Source organism: Salarias fasciatus, chromosome 22 (assembly GCF_902148845.1).
Source record: "Salarias fasciatus chromosome 22, fSalaFa1.1, whole genome shotgun sequence".
Lineage (NCBI taxonomy): Eukaryota > Metazoa > Chordata > Actinopteri > Blenniiformes > Blenniidae > Salarias > Salarias fasciatus.
In genome coordinates, this window is record NC_043765.1 from 14561024 (window position 1) to 14582967 (window position 21944).

Genomic DNA, 21944 nt, shown 5'->3' on the forward strand with positions numbered 1-21944 from the left:
AGAGTGACATGCACAGCGGGGTTTAAGACACATATAGTACTCCTAACCTTTTGCCTGTACACACCTCCACTTTCCTTTTTGGTAACTGAGAGATCTGAAAATAGTTTACATTTAAATACACATTAGAGACACAGGTAGATTACTTTCTCACTCTGAAATTGCAGGATTGGATGGATGGATGGATGGATCTGCTTCACTTCTTACCAGTTTTTTCCACAAATACACATAAGGACTTTTCACAATTATCATATCAAGTTAGAGCCTCTTCCTGTTTTTCAGATGAAAGTGGTTTGTTACAGCAGCCAATCACTCTAGTATCAATTACTGAGCTACAGCAATGAAAGACTGCATTATGGAGCATCCGTGAATTGTTTTTTTTTTCCAAGCTGATAATCCATGCGTCCTCTACACTGCTTATAATCCAACTTTGCATCATGTGTGGCTGCAGCCAGCCTCAGCATGAGTGAGTGAAGGAAGGGTGTGTCGTAGACTGGTCGCCAATCCATCATGGTTTAACTGTCAGACAGCCACAGATTCACATTTACACCAAACACTAATATTGAGTCTCTAGTCACACCTTAGATGAAACGAGAGGTCCTTTGGAGAAAAACATTCAGAAAAACCCTAAAGTGTGGACTACAACCAGAGACAGAGGGCAAACCACACACCACTGTGGCCCACATCCTGATAATGTCATATAGAATTACACATAGACTGCAGCATGTTGGAACTTCTACCTAAATTTCCTTCCACCGCCGTCTTTGTCATGTCTCTAATCTAAAACATCTTAACCCAGAAACCCCGCTCTGCAATCATATTACATGTCCACACAGTAATCTTATCGCTTGACATTGTGCCTTAGTTTAGCTTGAAGGCAGCTGTCTTCTCCTCCTCCCTGATCTCCTCGGGTTTCTCTTGATCTGGGGCGTGGACGTGCTCCTCACCCTGATAACCCACCAGCACGGATATCGAATGCTGGTTGAGAAAAACATTGCCTCAGGTTAAGGTGGTTATGATGTATGTATACAAATCAACAAATCTCCGACAGAAGGGGGTTTGAATTCAGGGGCAGATGAGATTGTGAGCTCCAGATCAGATGCGAGATGCTGCCCTCTTTACCTACTTGATTGAAAAATTGATGGTTCAAGTTTTGTGTGAATAATGGAAAAGATTGAGATTTTGAGCTTTTGTTTGCGATAAGGACAACAAGAGTAGAAAACACTCGGGCCATGAATTTTCAAAAGGGCATCTGGGGTTCGTGTGTCTTGTGATATTCCTATAATTAGCTGTAATAGGAGGTCTTGTGAACGATATCCACAGAATGACCGTGTGTGAATGTCCCATTGTATACATTACACATAGAAAGAAAAACAGCTACTGTAAAAGTATGTGTGCAAAATGAGCTCAGAGCTGCATCTCTAAAAAGCAGCGCTCACTCAGCGGATAGCACCCGGGGGCATCGTAAAAGGCATGAAGTTAAAATGTTGCCATAGTGCTGCCTTTGCAATGCAGCATGGGAGTGTTAAGCATTAATGCATCAGACTATATTGAAGAAGGACAAGGCCAGATCCGATTAGAATTTAACCAAAAAACACGGACTGACTGAGAGGTTCAGATAAAATGAGCAACTGCGGTTCAATATTAATGTGAGTGGTGAACTCTGTTAAGACTTGTACATATTAATACTTACTGATCTAATGTTTTATTCTTTCTTTTGGGGTATTTTATTTTTCTATTAATATTCTATTCTGTGTGGAGCAACGTTGTAAGAGACTGATAAGATATTTTCCAGCTGTTTGCAGGGTTTGAAACAGTAGAATTTGGCACCCTCTAGTGGTGAAGTTTAAAAATAACATCTGATGAAGTGGCGGAAAGGAGCGTGCAGCGATATTGAGCTGTCCTGCACTATATTGACATTTTCTGGTCAATCCGTACAGAAAAGGGTTGAGATTTTTAAAAGAACCTCAACAACACTGCAAAATTGAACTTCAAGCAAAAAGAATGTTTTGTAGAGCTCAGGCCACACATGCTTTCAGTTGAATGACATACATCCAAATGTTTTCACATCATGAGATGTTATAATAATATCTGTTGGCATCCACAGGTGATAAAAAATTTTAACTTTTATCACACCTGTTTGTTCTTAACTGGAAAAAAAAACATACAAGTCTTACAGTCTGAAATTAGTGGTTTTGCACATAGCCTATTTTATTATTGATTTAAACGCCACGCTTTAAATTCAGCAGTAAAATAAATGTTTTATTGAAGTAAGAATATTTTCCTGTGGAAATTAAAAACAGTTAAAGTCAGCCACTTCAATTCTGTTTATTTTCTCTCCATTAATCCAAAACTTTCCTCCCGTGCCTTAAAATCAGTCAGACATTTGTTTTCAAGAATATAAAATACTCGTTGCGTTTTACTCACTGCCACAGTGATGGATTGATAAATGGATGACTACTTAGCCTTAACTGTGATAATGAGAGTCTAATCTGTGGAAGTTTAATAAACTACCTTACCAAGTCAAAAAAAAAAAAATGACTCGCTTTGATTCAACAGCCACTTTGCTATGAAGTTAACTGCCTCACATACACACAAACACCCTGACAGGAGCATCAGATGTGTGTGTGTGTGAAGCAGTAATCAGGATTAAATGATGCATTAAGTATTTAATTACTCAGGTGAAGCATCACTGTGCGTTGGCTGTCTGTTTTAATTTTATTAGCTGACATGTTTATGGAAGTATCTCCCTTTGCTCAACTGCTTCACAGTGCCTCACCTCCAGGACATGAATCACACACGCGCGTGTCTGTGTGTGTGTGTGTGTGTGTGTGTGTACGTGCACTGTTCGTTCTCCTGTCTGAAGCGGAGGTGATGTATGATTCAGAGCAGGTGACTCCACTTTGTCCGGAGAACGTGAGCTCTGTGAAACCTGCTCCTCGTGTGGAGGATTTGAGTAGGAGGCAGTGTGCTTGACTTTCAGTGTTTGGTCCCGAGCTTTAGCTCTGCCGGTAATGGGATTGACCTAGAACTGTGTCGTGTTGAGTCTTTTATGGTTTACATATAAAAGTGTGTTTTTCCATGAAGGTTCTTGGTTTATCTTCAGGTGCAAAATAAAACTTGGTATTCACAGACCAGGGGAATCTTTTTTATCAATAAAATTGTGGATTTAAAATTTGCAATTGTGTGTTTATATAACATTTGACCAACAAGTCAAGAAAAGACGTGTATTAGAATAAACGCACAACTAGACTTATTTGAGACTCTTTTCAGGCTAATAAAACAAAACAAGGAACAATTGGTGCTATGAGAGTCCAAATGAAGTTTTCTTTCCTGTGGAGAACCTTAGGATCATAATGTAGTCTGGTGAATAAAATGGATCTCGTCTTTACAGTTTCTACTTCTGAAAAGACACCAAATTTCGAATTCAAGCTATTGATGATGTGATGTGAATGAAAGTTACATATTAATGAAGAAAATGCCTTTCTTACGTGAGAACAGAAGTTTCCCTTTCTTAGAATAAAGTCAGTCAACATGGTCACATGAATCAACTACAACTTTTAATCAAAAACAATGGATTACTTGTGTTGTCAAGTAGTAACAATTCACATTCAAGCATCTCAAAGAGCAAATTTCTGCAATATATGCTCTTCAAAAGGTGATCCTATAAGATCCTCTGAAGAGGACGTTTGATGTCAATGTCTGCAGCTGCTATTCCAGAAATGCAGCAGCTTCAGCTTTCTGAAACGCGACAGAACTACTCTAAAAATCAGTAAACCTTATGCAAAGACTTTGCTGTAGGTTTCATTCTTTCTATTCTCTTACTCTGTTTTGAAAACCATGTTTGATTGATGTTTCAACTGGGATTTTGAGGAATCCAAGACAGTTAAGTGATATAAAGCACCAGAAAAAAGAGAACAAGGCGAACACCTCCTGGACAAAAAGATGGACCTATTTCAGTCCATGAGGAGCAAAGCCTGGAATCACACAAGATGTATGAAATCTAATGTTATATGAACCTATAAAACAAGTGTTTGTTGTTCGTCACCCACATTTTCTGTGTCCATATTGAACCTCTTCTCTTTGATGGTCTTTAAACAATCCAAAACCATATACAAGTTGAAAGAACATGCCAAATAAACCTTTATTGGCCAAACTGCTGTGGTAGGAGCTTTCCAACATTAATCGTGAAAAATGCAGAGCTGAACACTGGAGCATCTGCATTGTGACTTTGTGAACGTCCTCTCCTTCAGTGTGGTCATAGAGTAGGATCAGGCCCAGTAAATCTTCACAGAATTCTCTTTTTAATTGGCTGAAACATCTTACAAAGACACATAGCTGAGATTTGTCAGTTATTTCTTGATTTGTTGAACAGCAAGTGAAATGTACCCTGCGTTCTTCATGACATCAGTCCACGGCGTTAGAAAGTCATCAGCAAGTGACTCTTGTTCTCAGTTGGATAAAGGTATTTAAGTTTCTTCAAAATCTCCTGTTTCTAATTTCCTTCAAACATGGGCTCAACTATCTCTTTCAAACACTTTAACTATCTCATTGACGCGTCAGAGAAGCAGCACCCAGGCTGCTTGTAAAGAGGCTTCAGTTCTTTTCTCTTGTTGGGTCTCTGATCTGTCTGCTTGGTAAGAACACTTCAGATGTTGAAGTGTTGTGGTCCTCAACTGTGTGTTCGGTGAATATTGCTTTTTAACAGCAATATCGAAGTGTCTCTTTGCCTTTCTGTTTTTCACAACTGCTACCTTCTTTGTACAGAAATAAATACACTGGCTTTGTGCATTAGTTTGGCAAAATGAAGGCTTATTTTTATGTCCATTCTTCTTTGAATTCTCGGTTTTTCTGGCAGTTGACATCGTGTAAAGAGTGTATAAATTGTTATACTGTGAGATCCATTGGTGTAATGCACAGTATTAGCCACAAGGAGGCACAGTTGCACAGGTGATCGGCCCCGAGGAGCATCCGCCTGCATCCATTTATCAATCCTGTTTACCGTTCATCCATTCATGCCCCTTTGTTCAATTCAGGGTCGCAGTGGAGCCGCTGGAACTGGGAGAACAGCAGGGACGACAGACCGAGTTCATTCCACAGAGATGTAGAAAACCACAAACAGTCACACCCACACTGCAACCAAGCGCGCACACTAGTATCAGCAAAGTCTTTGCTACTGGTCACTGTCGTCCAGTGTTTATCGTGTGGGAATCTTACCACTAGGTGGCAGTAATAATAAGATGTAAACAGCAGGGACACCCTTCAAATAAGCAATGTGAGGGAGTCAGGCAGAAGGTGAAGGAGGTGCAACTCTAAACTTTACAATTAAATCCACATTACATTTGTGGTGAAATCAATGCGCCCTGATGCTGACACCACTAACCACGTTTTTAAGGAATCCCAAAAGTTCGCTAAGCGCTTATTACAATTACAACGCTTACAATTTTTGTCATTTTTATGTGATTGTTTTCCATTGATCTTTATCTTTTGAACAAAGACAAAGACGAATTGTTAAGTAAATTTATTTATTTATTTATTAAAGTTGGATCGGTGTCTTCAGATAATTCGGTGTCCCCCCCCCCACCCCCCCCCCCCCGGGAGACTCCTCCGATCCTAATCACAGCTGTTATTGAGAGTGATGGATGCCTCCCGTCATTGCGCGCTGTGGAGAGACGGCCATTGCGTGTAGCGGCATCATAATGGCACCGCTGACAGGCGGCCTCGCTCTCTTACGGCGCTTCCTGCTTGTTACCTGCACTGCACCTGTGGGCTCCGCTCTTTTCCTGCCTTTTACACACGCGACAGACGCGAGCGGGCGGGCGGGCGGGCGCGCGCATCACGCGCACTCCCCCCCCCCCCCCCCCCCAGCTCGCCCTGGCATTGTGCTGAGTTGACTGGATGAGCCGCCTGCTCACACAGCCTCGGCGTCTCAAATGGGAGCACCTCACGCGTCTGGACGACTTGTACCTTTTCCTCAGTAACTTTGATGGGGACTTCGACACCACGCAGGGAAAATGCCTGTCATGAAAGGATTATTGGCGCCACAGAACACGTTTCTGGACACTATAGCCACGAGATTTGATGGCACTCGTAAGTTTGGACTTTAACTATTTTAAAACCGGTTGATGATTGCAGAAACAGTGCATACTTTAGGTTGAAGTTTCTTTCCTTGGCTTAAATTGCTTGGTCAACGTGATTGTTATTGCTTGTTCTGTTTGCACAGTTGGTCTCATATTTCATTGTCAGTGGATTTCATGTGAATGTGAGCTTTGGATATTTTATGCCATTTTTCTTTTCTTTTTATTTTTAATAAATAAAAAAAAAAATTCTTCTGTCAGAAGCAGACAAAGAGAGGAGCACAGCGCAGACAGAAGTGTCTCTGTCCGTGGTGCTGAAAGCGCTTTCAGCACCACGGACAGAGACAAAGGCTTTCACCAGCGCGCCCGGTCAGGCTCCAGCTTCATCCCAGGCGTTCACACAACTTGTTTGCCAAGTTGCTTCCTGTTTCTTTTAGGCTAATATAGACAGTCACTCCTGTACACATTTGGTTCGGTTTAAACTAGAGTGTTGCCTTTTGCCAATTTCCACCCGAATAGATCTATTTTGTGTCTTTTGTGCGTTTCGTCCTACTGACCTGAGATCAGCAGTCACTTTATCAGACTTAATTGGTAGATTGATATCAGGTCCAAGCCCCTTTTCCAGACAGAGAAAAATGCAGGGATTTCTTAACATCAGCTTTTATATGAACTCTTTCTTGTCATTTTAGTAATTTTCATTGTTTTAGATGTTTTATGAACACAAAACAAGAAATTGCAAAGCTCAATTTAGTTTCTCTCGAATTAGTCCTGACAATCAATAATGGTTTGCAAATGATATTTGCTCAGGTGAATATGAAGTCTATTCCCTCAATTTTTTTTTAATGTCCAATTTGCTTCCATGTCAGACTTGTGGTTTTAATTGTCAGTGCATTGGGTGCTGTACTGACTGGATCACTTTGCATTGGACTTTTTCTGAATGTACAGTAGACAGTAAGTGCCATCATTCTTGATTCAGAAGATGTTACATTTGCAGTCCATTGGGGAGAGTCAAACATAAGGCCCGCGGGCCAAAACTGGCCCCAGCATTAACTTAAATTCTCCACTAACAGCTGTTTCTAATTTGTAGATGGGAATCACATAGTATTAGACATAACACAACACTGAGAAATGGGCGGTGATAGCAATAGTAAAAAAGTGAACACTAGAAACTTCTGACTAGAAGATAGAGACTAGAAACTTCTACCTTCTTATGGCAGTGAAATAGCTTGTGCATCAAAAGATATACTTTGAAGATTGATTTTTTTTGAAAGCATCTGTGCTAAAGGCTGAGGTGTTACGTAGCCCATGGCAAGCTTTTGAAACATTAGTCTTATGAGAAACATTGTGGTGGAGTGGCTCAGATATTTCAGCAGATCTGCAAACTGACATTAAAAGTTTGAAATAGCAAAATTTAAAGAGCTGCAAATGAATGATGTAGTTTTGGGACATTTCAGTGTGTTTTGCTGTAGGATGCATTATTACAGTGTTCATAATGTTATTTCACTTGTTTACCCATGTTCTGTGGGAAGATATGTCACTAAATGAAGACTTTAGGAATATAATGTAGTCATATCTGTTTCCATTAACACAAAGGGAAGCATTTGGAATTTTCATTATTTGAAGTTTCTATGCCGACTAGACTGTTTGTGGCCCCTCAACTAAAATTAGTTTTACTCAACTGATGTAGCCTTAAATGGCTTAAGTGGCTCTTTACACCTGAAACTTCCAACTTGACTGCCAATTTTGCACAACTCTTTGGGATAGTCTTTCATTTCCTCCAGCCGTGTGTCCACAACATTGGAAGAAACACAATAAAAATCAGCAACATCCATCCTCATATCAGTCCTACTATCAGCAAGTTGAGCAACACTGTTGGAATAAGACCATGCTGTGTGTTGCGTAGCAAAAAATACATTCTGTTCCCTGGACAGTAGCTCTGCTGTAACACAAGGGAATTGGAGAGCTGTACTGTACAATGCACAAGTGGTTTGTCAAGCTCCAGAAAATGAACTGCTGTCCTTGAGCCGGTAAGGTGGAGGAAATTAACGTTGGATTTAAACTGCAAGATGGGGCAGACTGGAGGCAGTGGAGCCTGACGGGACAAATTAGGCCTGATGGCCCAACCAAGAGCAAATAGAAGGGAAGAGCTCGGTCCACTGCTATGTGATCCCCCGTAATGTCATCCGAAGCACAGGCAGGCAGCTTGGAGTGGAAAACAGTGACAAATGGTTGAAAGTGAAAGCGGGCAACTCTTTGTGATCTGATTTTCTCTCAGAGAAAAGATTTTCACATTTACTGCCGTCTCTTTAAATGGATTTCACATTTTTCACAATCACAAAGAGAGACTCTCCCCTCTAGGCTCAGACTCAGGCTTATTTCGCTAAATTGAGCCGCCTCTTTCATAACCGGACTCCACAGAGACACTTAAAAACTGGAAACGTTCTGCTTCAAATCTATTAACAGTTTTTCAGAACATCAGCCAGGAAGTTTGAATAGCTCAGATGAGGGTTTGAATGTTTAAGTCTAAAAATACTTTTGTTTGTTTGTTTGTTTGTTTTGAGAAAGCAGCAGCTTTGTCATCACTCAGGATTTCCTTGAGCGTCATGGGAACGATAAACATTTTTTTTTCTAATTAATTCTCCTAGAGCTGACACACAAGCCACTATTCATAATGAAAAAAAAAACCCAGTCACCTCATCACCTCATATATCAGCCGACGATGTCTGAGCGAGCGTATTTCAGTGTGTGCTTTGTCGGTTTCTTGGACTGACAGACACAGACACCTCTAATGGCTTCTTGTTCGGTTCAGTTTGTACCTGTTGGCGAGGGCCATCGCTAAAATAGTCGAGCCTGCTCGTGGCTGCGCTCCGAGATGTGACAGGGATGCTGTGACACCTTCCATCGTCACTACAACCATGAGCCCTCCAGATGACTAATCTTTCCATCTGTTCATCACCGTGTTGTGCTGTTCATCTCAATCTCACACTGATGTTCAAGCCAAGGGTTCCCAACCTGGGGTTTGGGACCCCCAGATAGATAGATAGATAGATAGATAGATAGATAGATAGATAGAGTGTGGCTCAGTTTGGAGTTGGTGGTCTTACAGTTAGGGGTTCATGGCTTAATCCTCCATCTTCTCCTGTCCATATGTCGATCTATCCTCGAACGAGACACTGAACTCAAAATTGCTCCTCATGAAGATCGAGCACCTGACATTCCAGCATCACACCTGGCCTGTGAGAGTGTGTGCATGAGTTCAAAGGGCTTTGAGAGTCCTAGAGCAGTGAAAAATGGCTACAGGCGACGTCCATTTAGACGTAGATAGATATATCACAGCAAATATCAATGAACCCTGACACTGATTTTTTTTCCTAGCAAACACCAAAACTCAGAGATTTGATCCCATGTGATGGGTGTTGTAAGTATTTAATCACTTTTGACATGAGTAATCCATAATCCATGACAATATAGTTGCCGTTTTATTTTTTAATTAGTCTACTAATCATTCTCATTATTTAGAGTGATGCGAGTATAATATAAGTATTCATTATTTTTGAAGTGTGTGTTCTCATTTGTCAAATTTGATATTTAAGTATGGATCATAAAGTACAACATTCAACGTGTAATTAATTGCTTTTGAACACCAAACTGTAATTTCAATAGATCTAAAAGGTATTTCATCACAAAATACTTGCTGACTTGACTTTCTGTCAGCCCGTCATGGCCTTGATTGGGCGGAGGGTGACCATATTGGGCTGTCCCCCTGCCAAATGAAGCAGATGGTGCGGTGTTACAGTTGTAACAGGGGCCTGTGCAAAGTCTCCAAGTGTGCTGTCTGCTCCCCATCCTGCACCATTCTCCCAGATTGCTATTTTCTAGCTCTCAGCACACACTAGTTCCACCTCCACTCGGCAGGTAATTACTGTCACAATCACCGATACCAAGGCTGGGAACAGCTGTGTGTTGACTTGGAACAGGGTGGCATTGGTAATGTTTAAGTGTGTATGTGAATAAAAGAGAGAGAGAAAGTGAAAGGATGTGTTTGGGAATGGAGGACAGAAGAAATGTGCAGCATTTCCTGTACTTTGGAGCTTTGTTATCCAGAACTTTATCTGTGTGTTTGTGTGTCAGGGTATCCTCGGCTGACTTTCTGCATTAAACTCAGTGGAAGAAACAGTAGTTTCCTCTCCACTGATTAACTTATCTAAAAGCAGCGTGTCCAATTATGCTGTCATAAAGGTGGCTGCAGGATTGCACATTGTGATTACCTCATGCTGCCAGGTGAATGTTTCGAAAACCCGTCTGAGTATCGTGCACAGCAGAGGAACTCTTCTCTCTCGGATCGTGCTGTTTCAGAGGGGACAGGGTCGAGTGTATCGTGGCGTCTCTATGACTTAGTCTCACCAGCAACTCTCCAACTCTCCCAGAAGATCTAGTGAGCTAATTACTGGGTGTAACAGACCACGGACCACATACTTACACGTGTGTTTCAGCAATGTTTATTGAAGTCGACATTGCTGTGACTGTGTGGAATTAGCCATGATTACATATATCGAGCAGTTTGTTAGTCCCTGATAGCTTCTTAGGAGGATTTTCTTTTCCAATATGTTTATGCTAACTCGTGAAATTGCAGGTCTGCGGTTGTCCTCAGTCATAGAATGGGTGTGAAAGAAATAATGAGTGCAGTTATGGGACTGCGAGGGAGTAATCAATCATCGCTGACTGTGGTGCTGCAGGGTGCAGAGGGGCCCTCACTTACCAACAGTGGATTGGCAGTACTGTTCCCACTTAATATCCCAAATAAACAGAATTAATGGTGCCGTAGTGAAGCAGAGTTTATGGAACTTTGCGGACCAGTATGGGCTGATATAGAGGAGGCCTTTGTCTTTAACTATATGTGTTGTGCCATGATTGTGTGTACATTCCTGTCTTTATTTCCTGCATGGTTGAACATCATAGCATCTTTCATGAATGTTTATGTTTCCTTTTTCTTGATACAAACGCATAAATCAAGTATTAAAGCTGCAGTGATGCTTGTCCTCCACTGGTTGTTGTAAAACCAACAGTAACACAACACAACAGTAGTCAGCTTTGTAATTTGACTAATTTGACAAGGTCACATTAACGGTTACCTCTTCACACATCCAGCAGACACGTAGCAGCATTACCATTCATTTGGAATCGTGTTTCATGAATCACTCTCTTCCCCAGAAAAAAAATACTTTTTTAACTGTAATGCTTGCTCAATGCGTCACCAACTCCTCACAAATTTTGTTTCCTTTTGTTTTTGGACAGGTGGAAAATAATGTTTTATAGTCAGCCTGGTAAAGCAGACACTTGAAGAACAATTCCGAGCCAAGAGAAACCATATTCATCTTGTTTAAATGAGTTACTTCCAACAACACCATTAGCTGCATGTCACATCTACAAGAGTGTCTGTCTATTCGCTTGCTGTAAGCCAGAAACATCTGTGGGAAATGTAAATTGCTGCATTTAATTACAGCAACTCAGGCTTATCTGCAGGCTTCAACAAGGCTTTGATAAAGCCTCAGATTCATGTGAGCGGGCATACTGACCATGATTTGTCATGGTAGTTTAGCCTCAGCAGGTCAATGCTGTCCTCACTGTTACTAAGAACTTCAAGGAAAAACAAGTATCTCATCTGCTGGAGAAAACTTCTGGGTCTCCTGGGTGGGAGCCCCCCCCCCCCCCCCCCCCCCCCCCGACACAGTGGCCGTTCAGCCTTATTAGGATGCATAATGAGGGTGATTCCTCTCCTCATCACCATCTCTAATGGACTGTCCAAAACAATTGACAAGCAGGGTTGTCAGAAGCAGAAGCCTGGGCCAAGTCAGCCATTATCACCCCTGAATAATTGCATTATGTTTTGCAAGACGGTGAAGCCACACAATGGAAGTTTTTAGAGAAAAAAAAAGACTATGAATAGAGCGCGGGGTATTGACCAAGAGAGACAGAGAAAGAAAAGCAGGGGTAAATTACAGGAATGCCTCGACTAAGATGTTTAATTGTTAGTGAGCCTGAGAGGACTGTGTGATAGAGCAACAAAAGTGGTTAAGGCTGCGGATTGGTGTAGTGATTTTCTCTTCCCGGTGAAAGGCCCATGGTGTGACGGGGTAACCGCAAGTGGTTGTGCGAGCGTGCGCTCATATTCCGTGCGGTCGCATGTTTATGAATGAGCTCAGCAAAAAGTGACGGTAAATGATGCATAAATTACAATTGGATTGAGCTGTGCAGCGACTTTAGTGGACCGTGTGACATTGATCTCATAATCCCATATGTTGGTGCCACTGGGAATCCAAAAGACAAAGTTGTAACCTTGGTTGCCATGGTGTGTGTGTGGTTGCTACGGCAACAGACGAGGGACTCTTTTTGTGCTTATATAACCACAGTTTCTTCTGGGCTTACATGGATTTTGGCGTGTGTGTGTTGTGTGTGTGTGGCGGGGGGGGCTCCATTTACTCCCCACTTTTCTCTTCCAATTTTTTCCACACTCCATCTCCATCTTTCATCATCCCACCCCTCACAACTCCATCTCACTTACTTTCAACTTTTAACATCGTCCCCTCGCCCCTCTGCCTCTCTCCCACCCTCCATCCGTCTCTTTCAGCCTCCCCTTCCATTCCCCTTACCTGTCCACATCACCCTCATCTCTCTTTTTCTCATATGCTTACCTGCCATCCATCTCGTTCCCTCCCTGCCGTGTAGTGCCGCCGGATTCTTCTCCCTCTCTTTTCCCCTCCTCTCCTTCTCTTTCACTTTTTCTTCCTTATGCTTGGTCATAAGACTCTGAGGACACTTTAGGCTGTGACAGCAGGCCGTGGATGACATGGTGAATGTCCATACAGCGTGTTTCTGTTTCAAAACCTTAAAATCTGGGACAACGCAGTGTGTGGACAAGATGACCCAAATGCACTCACTTCAGCACCTAAGACGAAAAACACCTAATGGTGCAGTTTTGCTCTCCATGTCCCAACTAAGCAAACTTACCTAGTTTGGAAATACCTCTGTCAGCCACACTCATCACGAACACCTGCTTGACATTGCCATGTGTGGCACCAAGATGCTAGCAGCCGATCTTTTTCAGTCTGAGTTGAGCCTCAATGGATTTGACTTATTTTTCCAACATCCTGCAGAGAGTCGATTGGAGTGAGATCTGGGGAATGTGGAGTCAAGCCAACACCTCAAGCTCATTATGGTGTTTCTCAAACTATCCCTGAAGTCTTTTTATTTCATGACAGAGAGCATTATCTTTTTTGAAAGAACCCACATGCTGGGAAATCCATAAAAGGGTGCACATGAGAGCATGGTAAGAAGTACGTGTTTTTAATGTCTCAGTACTTCCAAACACCTCAGTACTGTCCCCCTCTCGTCCTCATGGTGTGAGCTGGTCTTGTCTGTTGCAGCCAACCTTTTAGCTCCCCATCTGAAACCATGACCCTGTCGCCGGTTCACCACTTTTCTCTCCTTGCAACCACTTTTGATAGACACTGACCGCTGCAGACTGGAAAGACCCCTCAGGAGCTGCAGTTTTGGAGATTCTCTGACTCAGCCGTCTAGCCGTAGCAATTTAGCCCTTTTTCAAATTCACTGAAAACCTTTTGCTTTGCAGGTTTCCTTGATTGTGACACATCAACCTCGAGAAGAAAGTCCTGTATCTCATCATCTCAGAGAAACATCATGTTATGTCTGATTGGCATAGATTCAAAATAACTCATCACTTTTTACTGAAACGACAGGTATCGCTTACATTTAGGTATTTCTAGGTATTACTAAGCGTAAGTGTAATTCCTACTCATAAACTAACACTGTCTGCATGAACTGCGCTGCACCTTATGTGCACTGAATAAACATGCTGAGATATTCATTGAGCTCTAAAATCCAACTGAAACTGCTGCTAAAGCAGCCAAATTAAAGGTTATGAAAACAGTTATCTGCTTCATCACAAATGATCATGTGTGAAATGTTTCTTTATCGCTTGAGCTGACTTTCATTGCACAACAACTCCCCACAATCATCTTTCTGTTCCCCCCACTTGTGCTGTTTCTTCTTTCCGTGCCCGCTTTCCTCCTCGAGGCTTCTGCTCTCCCTGTTTCCTTACTTCCCTCCTCCCCTTTATTCTCTGTGTGAGCACCTGTGGGGTTTCTGCAGCAGCTGTCAGGCAGGAGCACGAGCACGGGGTGACATGATCTATGGGCTCCTACATCGGAGCAATTAGCTAAAGGAAAATCATAATAGAGAGGGTACGGCGAAAAAGGGATTCACCGAGAGCACGGGGTGCAAAGAGAGAAGATCCAAGGTAGAAAAACAAAGAACAAAAGGGGAAGATAAAGGGTGGAGAGTGGAAGCAAAGCAGTCAAGGCGGGGGGGGATCTGAAAAGGTCTCAAAAGAAAAGATGATTCAGAAGGTTTCTTTAGCAGAGGTTTGGAGTGAAGGGTGAAGGTAAAAATGAAAGAAGACATGATGCTTTAGTGGTGGAGGCAGCGGGGGGGGGGGGGGGGGTGAATATGTACAAAGAGTGAAGTTAATAAATGGATGTGGGAAAAGAGGGAAGTCTGCTGGAATTTCAAGGGCAGAGAAGAGATGGAGAGTAATTAGGCGGAGAGATCCAAAACGGTAGGAGGGGTCAGAAAGAACACCTGGGGGATGAATAAGGGGAGGTGAGGGTTGGCAGGGGAGGAGTAGACCCAAGGATAGTGAGAGAGGGTTATATAGAGCAAAGGTAAACACAGATAGAGTGAGAGGAAAGGTGGGACTTAGGGCTGGTGTAGTAGGAAAGGAGGGAGGGGAGGAGAGAAAGAAAGTAGGACGCTGGGAAAGAACTTAAGAAAGAGCATTGATTCTAAGAAGGAAAGAGATTTGAATACTTGGGTCATATCAAGAAAAAGTGACGCCTCAGTGAAGTGATAAGTGATGCACAAATGTGACTTTACAGAAGAGCCAAAAAAAAGGAGAAAAATTGGTTCCTGCTTTTGCTTTGATCAGTGAAACTATGACAAATAAAATTTTGATTAAAAACAAATCTAGTTAGAGATAATACGTCTAACTAAAAACCAGTGTGGGTTTCTCACTATTGGAAATGTTGTCTCTTCTTATTCATCCAAGCTTTTTTTTTAAAGTTTGTCCGACACATAAAGTTACAACACATCTTTAAAAAAAAAAAAAAAGTTAGATGGACAGAAGCGGATCAAAGCCAAGGTTTGTGGAGGAATATCACCAATGAAATGTTTATTTAAAGGCAGAAACAAGAAAAAGACGTCCTAAACAGTAAATTTAATACAACACAACCTGTGCCATGAGATGAAAGTAATTTTGAAAGACTTCTTGAGTCTAGGTGTGCTGTGTAATATTGTAGTGAAATGCATGTGTTTCCTCCCCTGTTCAGCCTTTTTCCATGTAATGTTTTCATGTTCTTCCTGTGTGTGCATGGATTTTATCCAGCTACAGTCCAAAACCATTCATTCGAGCTGAAGTGGTGTCTCTCAAATAACTTGATTGTGAGTGTGAGTGTGAGTGTGTGTGACGTCTGACAGGAAACAGCCTTGTCTGCGTCAATATAAAGTTGTGCGTCATGTTTAAATAGTCCGTCCTCTCCTCCATACCTTTCGATCCAGGCATCCTGAACTCTCTGTCAAATCCATGCAACTGAAGTCAGCCGTTGTCAAACAAAGTGTTGTGTGTATTTCACTGTTAACATTAGTTTCCTGTCAACAGCCCGTCCTGAGCTTCGGGGGCTGCTACCAGACAGGCTGCAGGCCTCCGCTGTGGGTCCCACAAACCCTGACGGTCTGTCTCACTCGCTCACCCCGAAGCCTTTGAGGCTCCACATCTGACAGCTGGTCCCATTGCTGAGACCCACTCTGACCATCTGTCCACGCCGCTCAGTTTTACTGCTGACTTGACACATTATTGTGTGTATTTTTGTTTCTCCATTGTGTTTGGGCCAGCTCTTCATTCATGCTTTAGCACTGATACGGCAGACACAATGTGTGAGACGTGGAAACCCAGCTGAGAGACAGATCTCAGTGGCTTTCAACAGTCCTGCAGTTGAGCCAAACTCTTTCAAAGGAGAAAACAGTTTTGGAAACATTTGTCACAATGGTTCAATAAGCAAGTGTCCCTTTGTATTTAATCACTTCTTCTAAAAGTCCATCACCTGTTTGGCTGTTTTTCCTAGTAAGCACAGTATATCCCGACCTGTGGGAGGGATGTTAAAACAAGAAGCAAATTCCAGAGCTGGAGTCTCGGACCCTCTTGGAGTTCAGGCCTGAGATTAACATCCCCAGAAGTTGTTAAAATTAGATTTGCACACTTCTAATGACGCCTTCATGAGACACTTTCTCGATCGGATTTTGTAAACTGCCCCATTGCTTTCACTTCAGAGGCTCTTGCTTTTGCGTGGCAGTGGAAGTGCGAGTGTGCTTGACTGTGTTTGGCTTCACTGTAAAGTTTTAGAAAAAGAGCAACAAAATGCCTGATGTTTTTTTTGAGTAATCTTTCCTTTAAATTGACAGTGTTTAGCTGTTGCATTAAAAAGAATATCAAAGAGCATTTTGAGCTGCGCGGTGGTGCAGTGGCTCGCCCTCTTGCCTCGCAGTCAGAATGTCTGTGTGCAGATACTGGCCAGGGCCTTTCTGTGTAGAATTTGAATATTCTTCCCATCTGTGTCTTGTTTTCCTCTGAGTACTCGGTTTTTCTCCCACTGTCCAAAAACATTCATTTCAGGCTAATTGGTGACTTTAAATTACCCCTAACTGTGTTTGTGGTTTTCTGCCTCTGTGTGTTTGAACTGTGAAATGTGTGAACAATAATGACCTTACAGTCATCATTTCGTTTATGTTTTGGCCTAAATAAGAGCACAATGAGAACAATGTTGTTTTTCTGCGAATAATGTTTCATTGTAATGCTCGCAAATCAGGAACTGATCGACTTTCATCTTGTAATGTTCAAAGTTGTATTGTGTTATAATGTCACACTTTGTAAAAACACTTTCTTTTGAAATATGTGAGGGTCCGTTTAAGTATTTAGATGTCAAAGACTGAACAAAGCTATTATTTGTGGTCGGTTTTTACCGAAAGGTTGAAAAAACAAGCTTGAGTTGAGCACTGTGTGAAGTTGAGGTTAACTTTGAGCAGGACTGGTTAAACGCAGAGAAGAAGTCATTTTCCCAAGAGGATCAATGAAGTATGCAATGTTCTTTTTTTAATCCACATTACATAATTCAACGTGTCAAAAATCTTAATTCCGAGTGAGTGCAGCCAGCGTGCACGAGTGATCGTTGATTGCTGAACGGTCTCATAAAAAAGGAACATGCCGCTCATTCCTCCTCAGAAACACACAAGACAAGAGTTTTGTTCCCTGCTGCCATTTTCCCCAATACACATCTGAGGTGGTTTCCTTCAGCAGAGCCTGACACGCAACATGAAACAATTAAACACCGGGTTCGGAGAAAAAAGGAGCTATTGATGCAGAAAATTGATTTTTGTCATAAAATGTAATTGAAACAAGTCATTTTGCCATCTCATGTGGGGATTATGAACCGGCTCATGTCGCTGTGTGTTTGTGTGCATGAATGGACCGCACTGTACGTGCAACTTTTATTTACTGCGCGCAGATTTCTCAGAAGTCACATGGATTCTACAGTATTTCACTCACAAATATGAATATTTTAGAGTTTTTCATGGGCGAGGTTTTTCTGGTTTAACTGCTTATCGAGTTACAGCATGGCACACACCCACATGCACAAACACACACTATACGATGGGCATTGTACTGTGAACATTGAGCTGTCTATCAGCATAGTGTGTGTGTGTGTGTGTGTGTGAGTGCATGTATGCGTGCGTGTGCGTTTGTGTGAAATATTAGATCCCCGCCAGTATATAAACAGCTGCTCCACTGCAACTGGGAATTTAAGCAAGACACCAAAAGGCTGATTAATTGTGATATACTCCAGCATTTATGGGATTTTTTTTCCTCTTCTCTGCCATCACTGCAGCTATTATGCTCCACTCCTACGTTTTCTAACACTCCCTCCTGAACATATAGCCTCTCTGAAAGTACCGTATTATGAATTCAGGATTGGTTTTTTTTTTAATGCAGCTGAATGAGTTTCAGAAGTCGGATTCCTTTGCTCTTCACTCTGCAGATAAACGAATCTTTCACTGGAATAACTGACCTTCATTTTGCAGCCCACGCAAGTCAGTGCTTTAGATCCCATCAGGCTTTGTATCTCTGTGTTAAAAGTCACGTTTTTTTTGTTTTTTTTTGTCTGGGCTGATGCCCAAAGCGATTCACTGAAATCACAAAAGAGGCTCTACTTAATGAGCAGCTGAATTTGCTCTCTCTCTAATTTTTCACCAGAGCTGAAGGTGGTTTAAAGGATATATATACAGATCAATGATCTTCAGATACTTTTTGGTGTGTAGTTTACTTTTGTTTGAAGTGGATGCATTTTTGAAAAACAGCCCCCCCCACCCCACCCCACCCCACCCTTTCAGCGTGGAGGATCCATGTTTGAATCCTGGTTTTGGCAGGAAAGTCATCCGGCGTAAAATCAAGCCAAGTCTGCGGTGCAAGTTGCTCTGGCAACCGCTACAAAAGGGAGCAGCCAAATCCATCAGCGCGGGAAGGCTGCAGCCGCTGCATCTTTCACTCAGGAATCACTGAAACATAAACATGAAAATATTTGAAAACAAGCTGTTTGGACATGATGGGTATGTTACAACAAAGGAAAATGGTTGTAAAACAGCTTTGCTGTAATATATTATGAATATTGTATTCAGCACATTTAAATCTGTTAATTTCTGGTGCGAACTGTGTGATTTCAATCACATTTTATTTATGAATTCACAACTTTTATGACAATATAGTTTCTTTTTTGTTCTTTTGCCAATCAGGATGTGTGAATCGTAACTTTGAAACATCACAAACCTTTTTCTTCTTTTGTCGCTGACCCATGAAAAAGTGCTGCTCCTATTGAGAATGGAGATTTTTGCTGTTGTTTATTCACCTTGAACTGCAGACCTGTCTTAGAGACAGTTATTGTTCTCACCTGTGTCATTATAGGATGTTTTTCAAGTGACTACAAAACAAATCTGATTCATATCAAAAAAGGATAATCCTTTGTGAGCTGAAATATATCAGATTAACTCGCACACTCTAAATGGAAACATTGAGTTTAAAACACAAGAAGCTCTTTTTGTAGAAGTCTGACTAATCTGGGGAAAACTCATCTTTTCTCTGACCTCTCATCTTTCTCCCCCCCCTCTGCAGACAGCAACTTCATCCTGGCCAACGCTCAAGTGTCGAAGGGCTTCCCCATTGTCTACTGCTCCGATGGCTTCTGCGAGCTCACGGGCTTCTCCCGGGCCGAGGTCATGCAGAAGAGCTGCGCCTGCAAGTTCCTCTACGGGCCCGAGACCAGCGAGGGCATCATCCTCAGCATCGACGACGCCTTGGAGGAGCGCAAGGAGTTCAAAGATGAGATCATGTTCTACACAAAGACAGGCAAGTCGTCCAGAGTTAGCTCTCTGCTGATGGTTCGGGTTTTTTTGCTGTCATGGTAGCTCTGTTTTTGTCTTACAACACAGACTCTGCCCGTTTTTCTACCATTGAACAATTTGGTGTTGCAGCCGAGGACAGTGGAGAGGCACAGAAAGCCATTAGAGGATGTGCAGACAGACTGATTACCATGTGGGAATCTGCCTTTTATATTTCCATAAATGGGCTTTTTCCAAGAAGCTCCATTTAAATTGGCACAGCTGGACTGACGGATAGCCGAAATAATGGCGGGAAGGATGGATGTATACCCTATTTTATTGACCCATTCTCATTAAAAGGTGATTAAACAGAGCTATCACTCAGAAATGTCCCCCAGTAATTATTTAATGCGGGGACACATTAAACTTTAACAGCTGTCAGCCAGTGACTCCTTAACCCCGTCTCCTGCCATTACAGTGAGCCCGCTGGGCGAGCTGCGGTGTGGGATGGTTTGGTGTGCGGCTCGCTGATTAGCCCACAGCCTGGTGAACAAAATGGAGTAGAAAATAATGAGCGTATCTCGGCGTCCGTGGTTACACACATGCTGTGAGCCGGTGCTATGTGCCCCAGTATGTTTTTTTTTTTTTTCAAAGATTCTGTCCGTGTTTATGCTTCTTTCGCTTGTTACCGCAGATATACCACAGATGTGTGGATTTTAACAGGAGAAATATGTATCTTCATCAGCTCTGGTTTCTGTGTAGTGATCCAGGAGGAGACCCACTCGTTCATGCTGTCTAATCATCAAATGGTTCAATTTTGGAACTTTCTAGTTTGACAGACTCGGACTCTTTGTTGAGTTGAGAATCAGAGATGATGTAAAAAAATAAGCAGGGCGCATGTTTCTTTTTATCTGTTTTTTTTTTTCCTGCATCCCAATAGATGAGAACAAGAAAGTCATTTCTCTCGCTCTCGAGTTACTTGTTCAGTGTGATCACTTTAATTTCACTCCTGGTACTTTTATCAGCCCCGCTTTTCTTGAACTTTACAGGACAATTATTTCAGTTTTGTCCGGTCTGCTGGTGAAGTATCTTCGCTCGCTGTGTGAGAGGGAGGACAGTAATCCAGCAGTAGAGGTGCTGCTCCGGCCGGAGAGACGTAGAGCCCACCCTCATCCACCCCGGCGAGTCAAACCTCAAACAAGTCCTTCAAGTCCTCTCAAAACAAATTATTCTGTACGAGTACAACTGGACAAGTTTTACCTGTTAATCACCCCGAATCGCCTTTTTTCGCCACTTCATCATTCCGGCTGTGCCGCAGCCAATTTCCTGCTGGAAAGAGGGCCGTTTTGTTTTGGGGTTTTTCTTCTCTCGCCGGTCAGTGGTGAGTAATGAACGTGTCCCAACAACATCATTTCCAGTTGGCACTGAGAAATGGCAGCTGTTGCCAGGAGCAGTTAATGCTTTTCACATTGATCAAATAACCACGTTGATTTAAGAGTTGTTGTTTCTGAAGCCTGTGTCACCTCTCACGCTTACAAGCGAGGGTCAGATGTTTTCTTTAAAGCGTCTCACACGAGATCTGTTTCAAATTGCTTAGAGATCTGAGGTCTGGCTGCAGATTGGCTTTCGATTGATTGGATCAGAATCTCCAGAGCTGTTAAAGAACGCAGGGTGAAGCGATGCTGTTTTGATGGCTGCTGTAGGAACCGTGAAAGCCGTACAATGCAGGTGTGATGCTGAGTGCATGTGTCAAATCATTCTTTGCTTTCTTGATTGTCTCATGAAGCAAATTTAGCAGGCGGCTCAGTGCAGCTTGCACACGCACACAAATCTTCTAATACCATCACAGATGTTACTGTCTACACAACCGCGTCTTTTAGCTTTGTTGTCTTATATCGCTCTCCGTCATCTCTTTTTCCTCCTGTTCTCATTCACTTTTCCTGTCTCTGTGTCTTCTCCCTCTTTGTCTCTCAGATCATCCTCATCTAGTCTATTTCACCCCTTTGTCTTTTATTTCATTTGGTCTGTGCGTTACCCTCGCCTATCCCCGGTCCCTGTGTCAGTCTTTTTTTGTGCGTGTGTGTGTGTCGCCTCATCCCTCCATTTTTGTCTGTCACAGCCGGGCCCTGAAAGTAAACGTAGCTGATTGACTCAGTGTGTCCTCCATCTGTCTGCCGGAGAGAAGCGAGCGCCGCGTGTTCGCAATCAGGAATGCTCTTTCTCGCACCGTGCGCCTGATAGTGCTGCCTTGCCCCGCAGGCATGCAGATTTACACACACACACACACACTCACACACACACACACGCAGGCAGAGTGAAGCATACTGTGATTGAGTTATCTAGGAAGGAAGATTCAGTGAATGAGCGTGAGAG

General features: G+C 42.5%; 1 protein-coding gene across 1 annotated transcript in view; it reads left to right on the top strand.

Annotated features, from left to right (window-relative positions):
• The first annotated feature begins 5909 nt into the window (after positions 1 to 5909).
• Positions 5910 to 21944, top strand: part of kcnh8 (potassium voltage-gated channel, subfamily H (eag-related), member 8) — a 47171-nt gene continuing 31136 nt past the window's right edge. The window contains exons 1-2 of the mRNA XM_030082368.1: positions 5910 to 6087; positions 19366 to 19599. Of these exons, the coding sequence (XP_029938228.1) occupies positions 6012 to 6087; positions 19366 to 19599 (310 nt within the window). The 5' untranslated portion in view covers positions 5910 to 6011. The remainder of the gene's footprint in view (positions 6088 to 19365; positions 19600 to 21944) is intronic.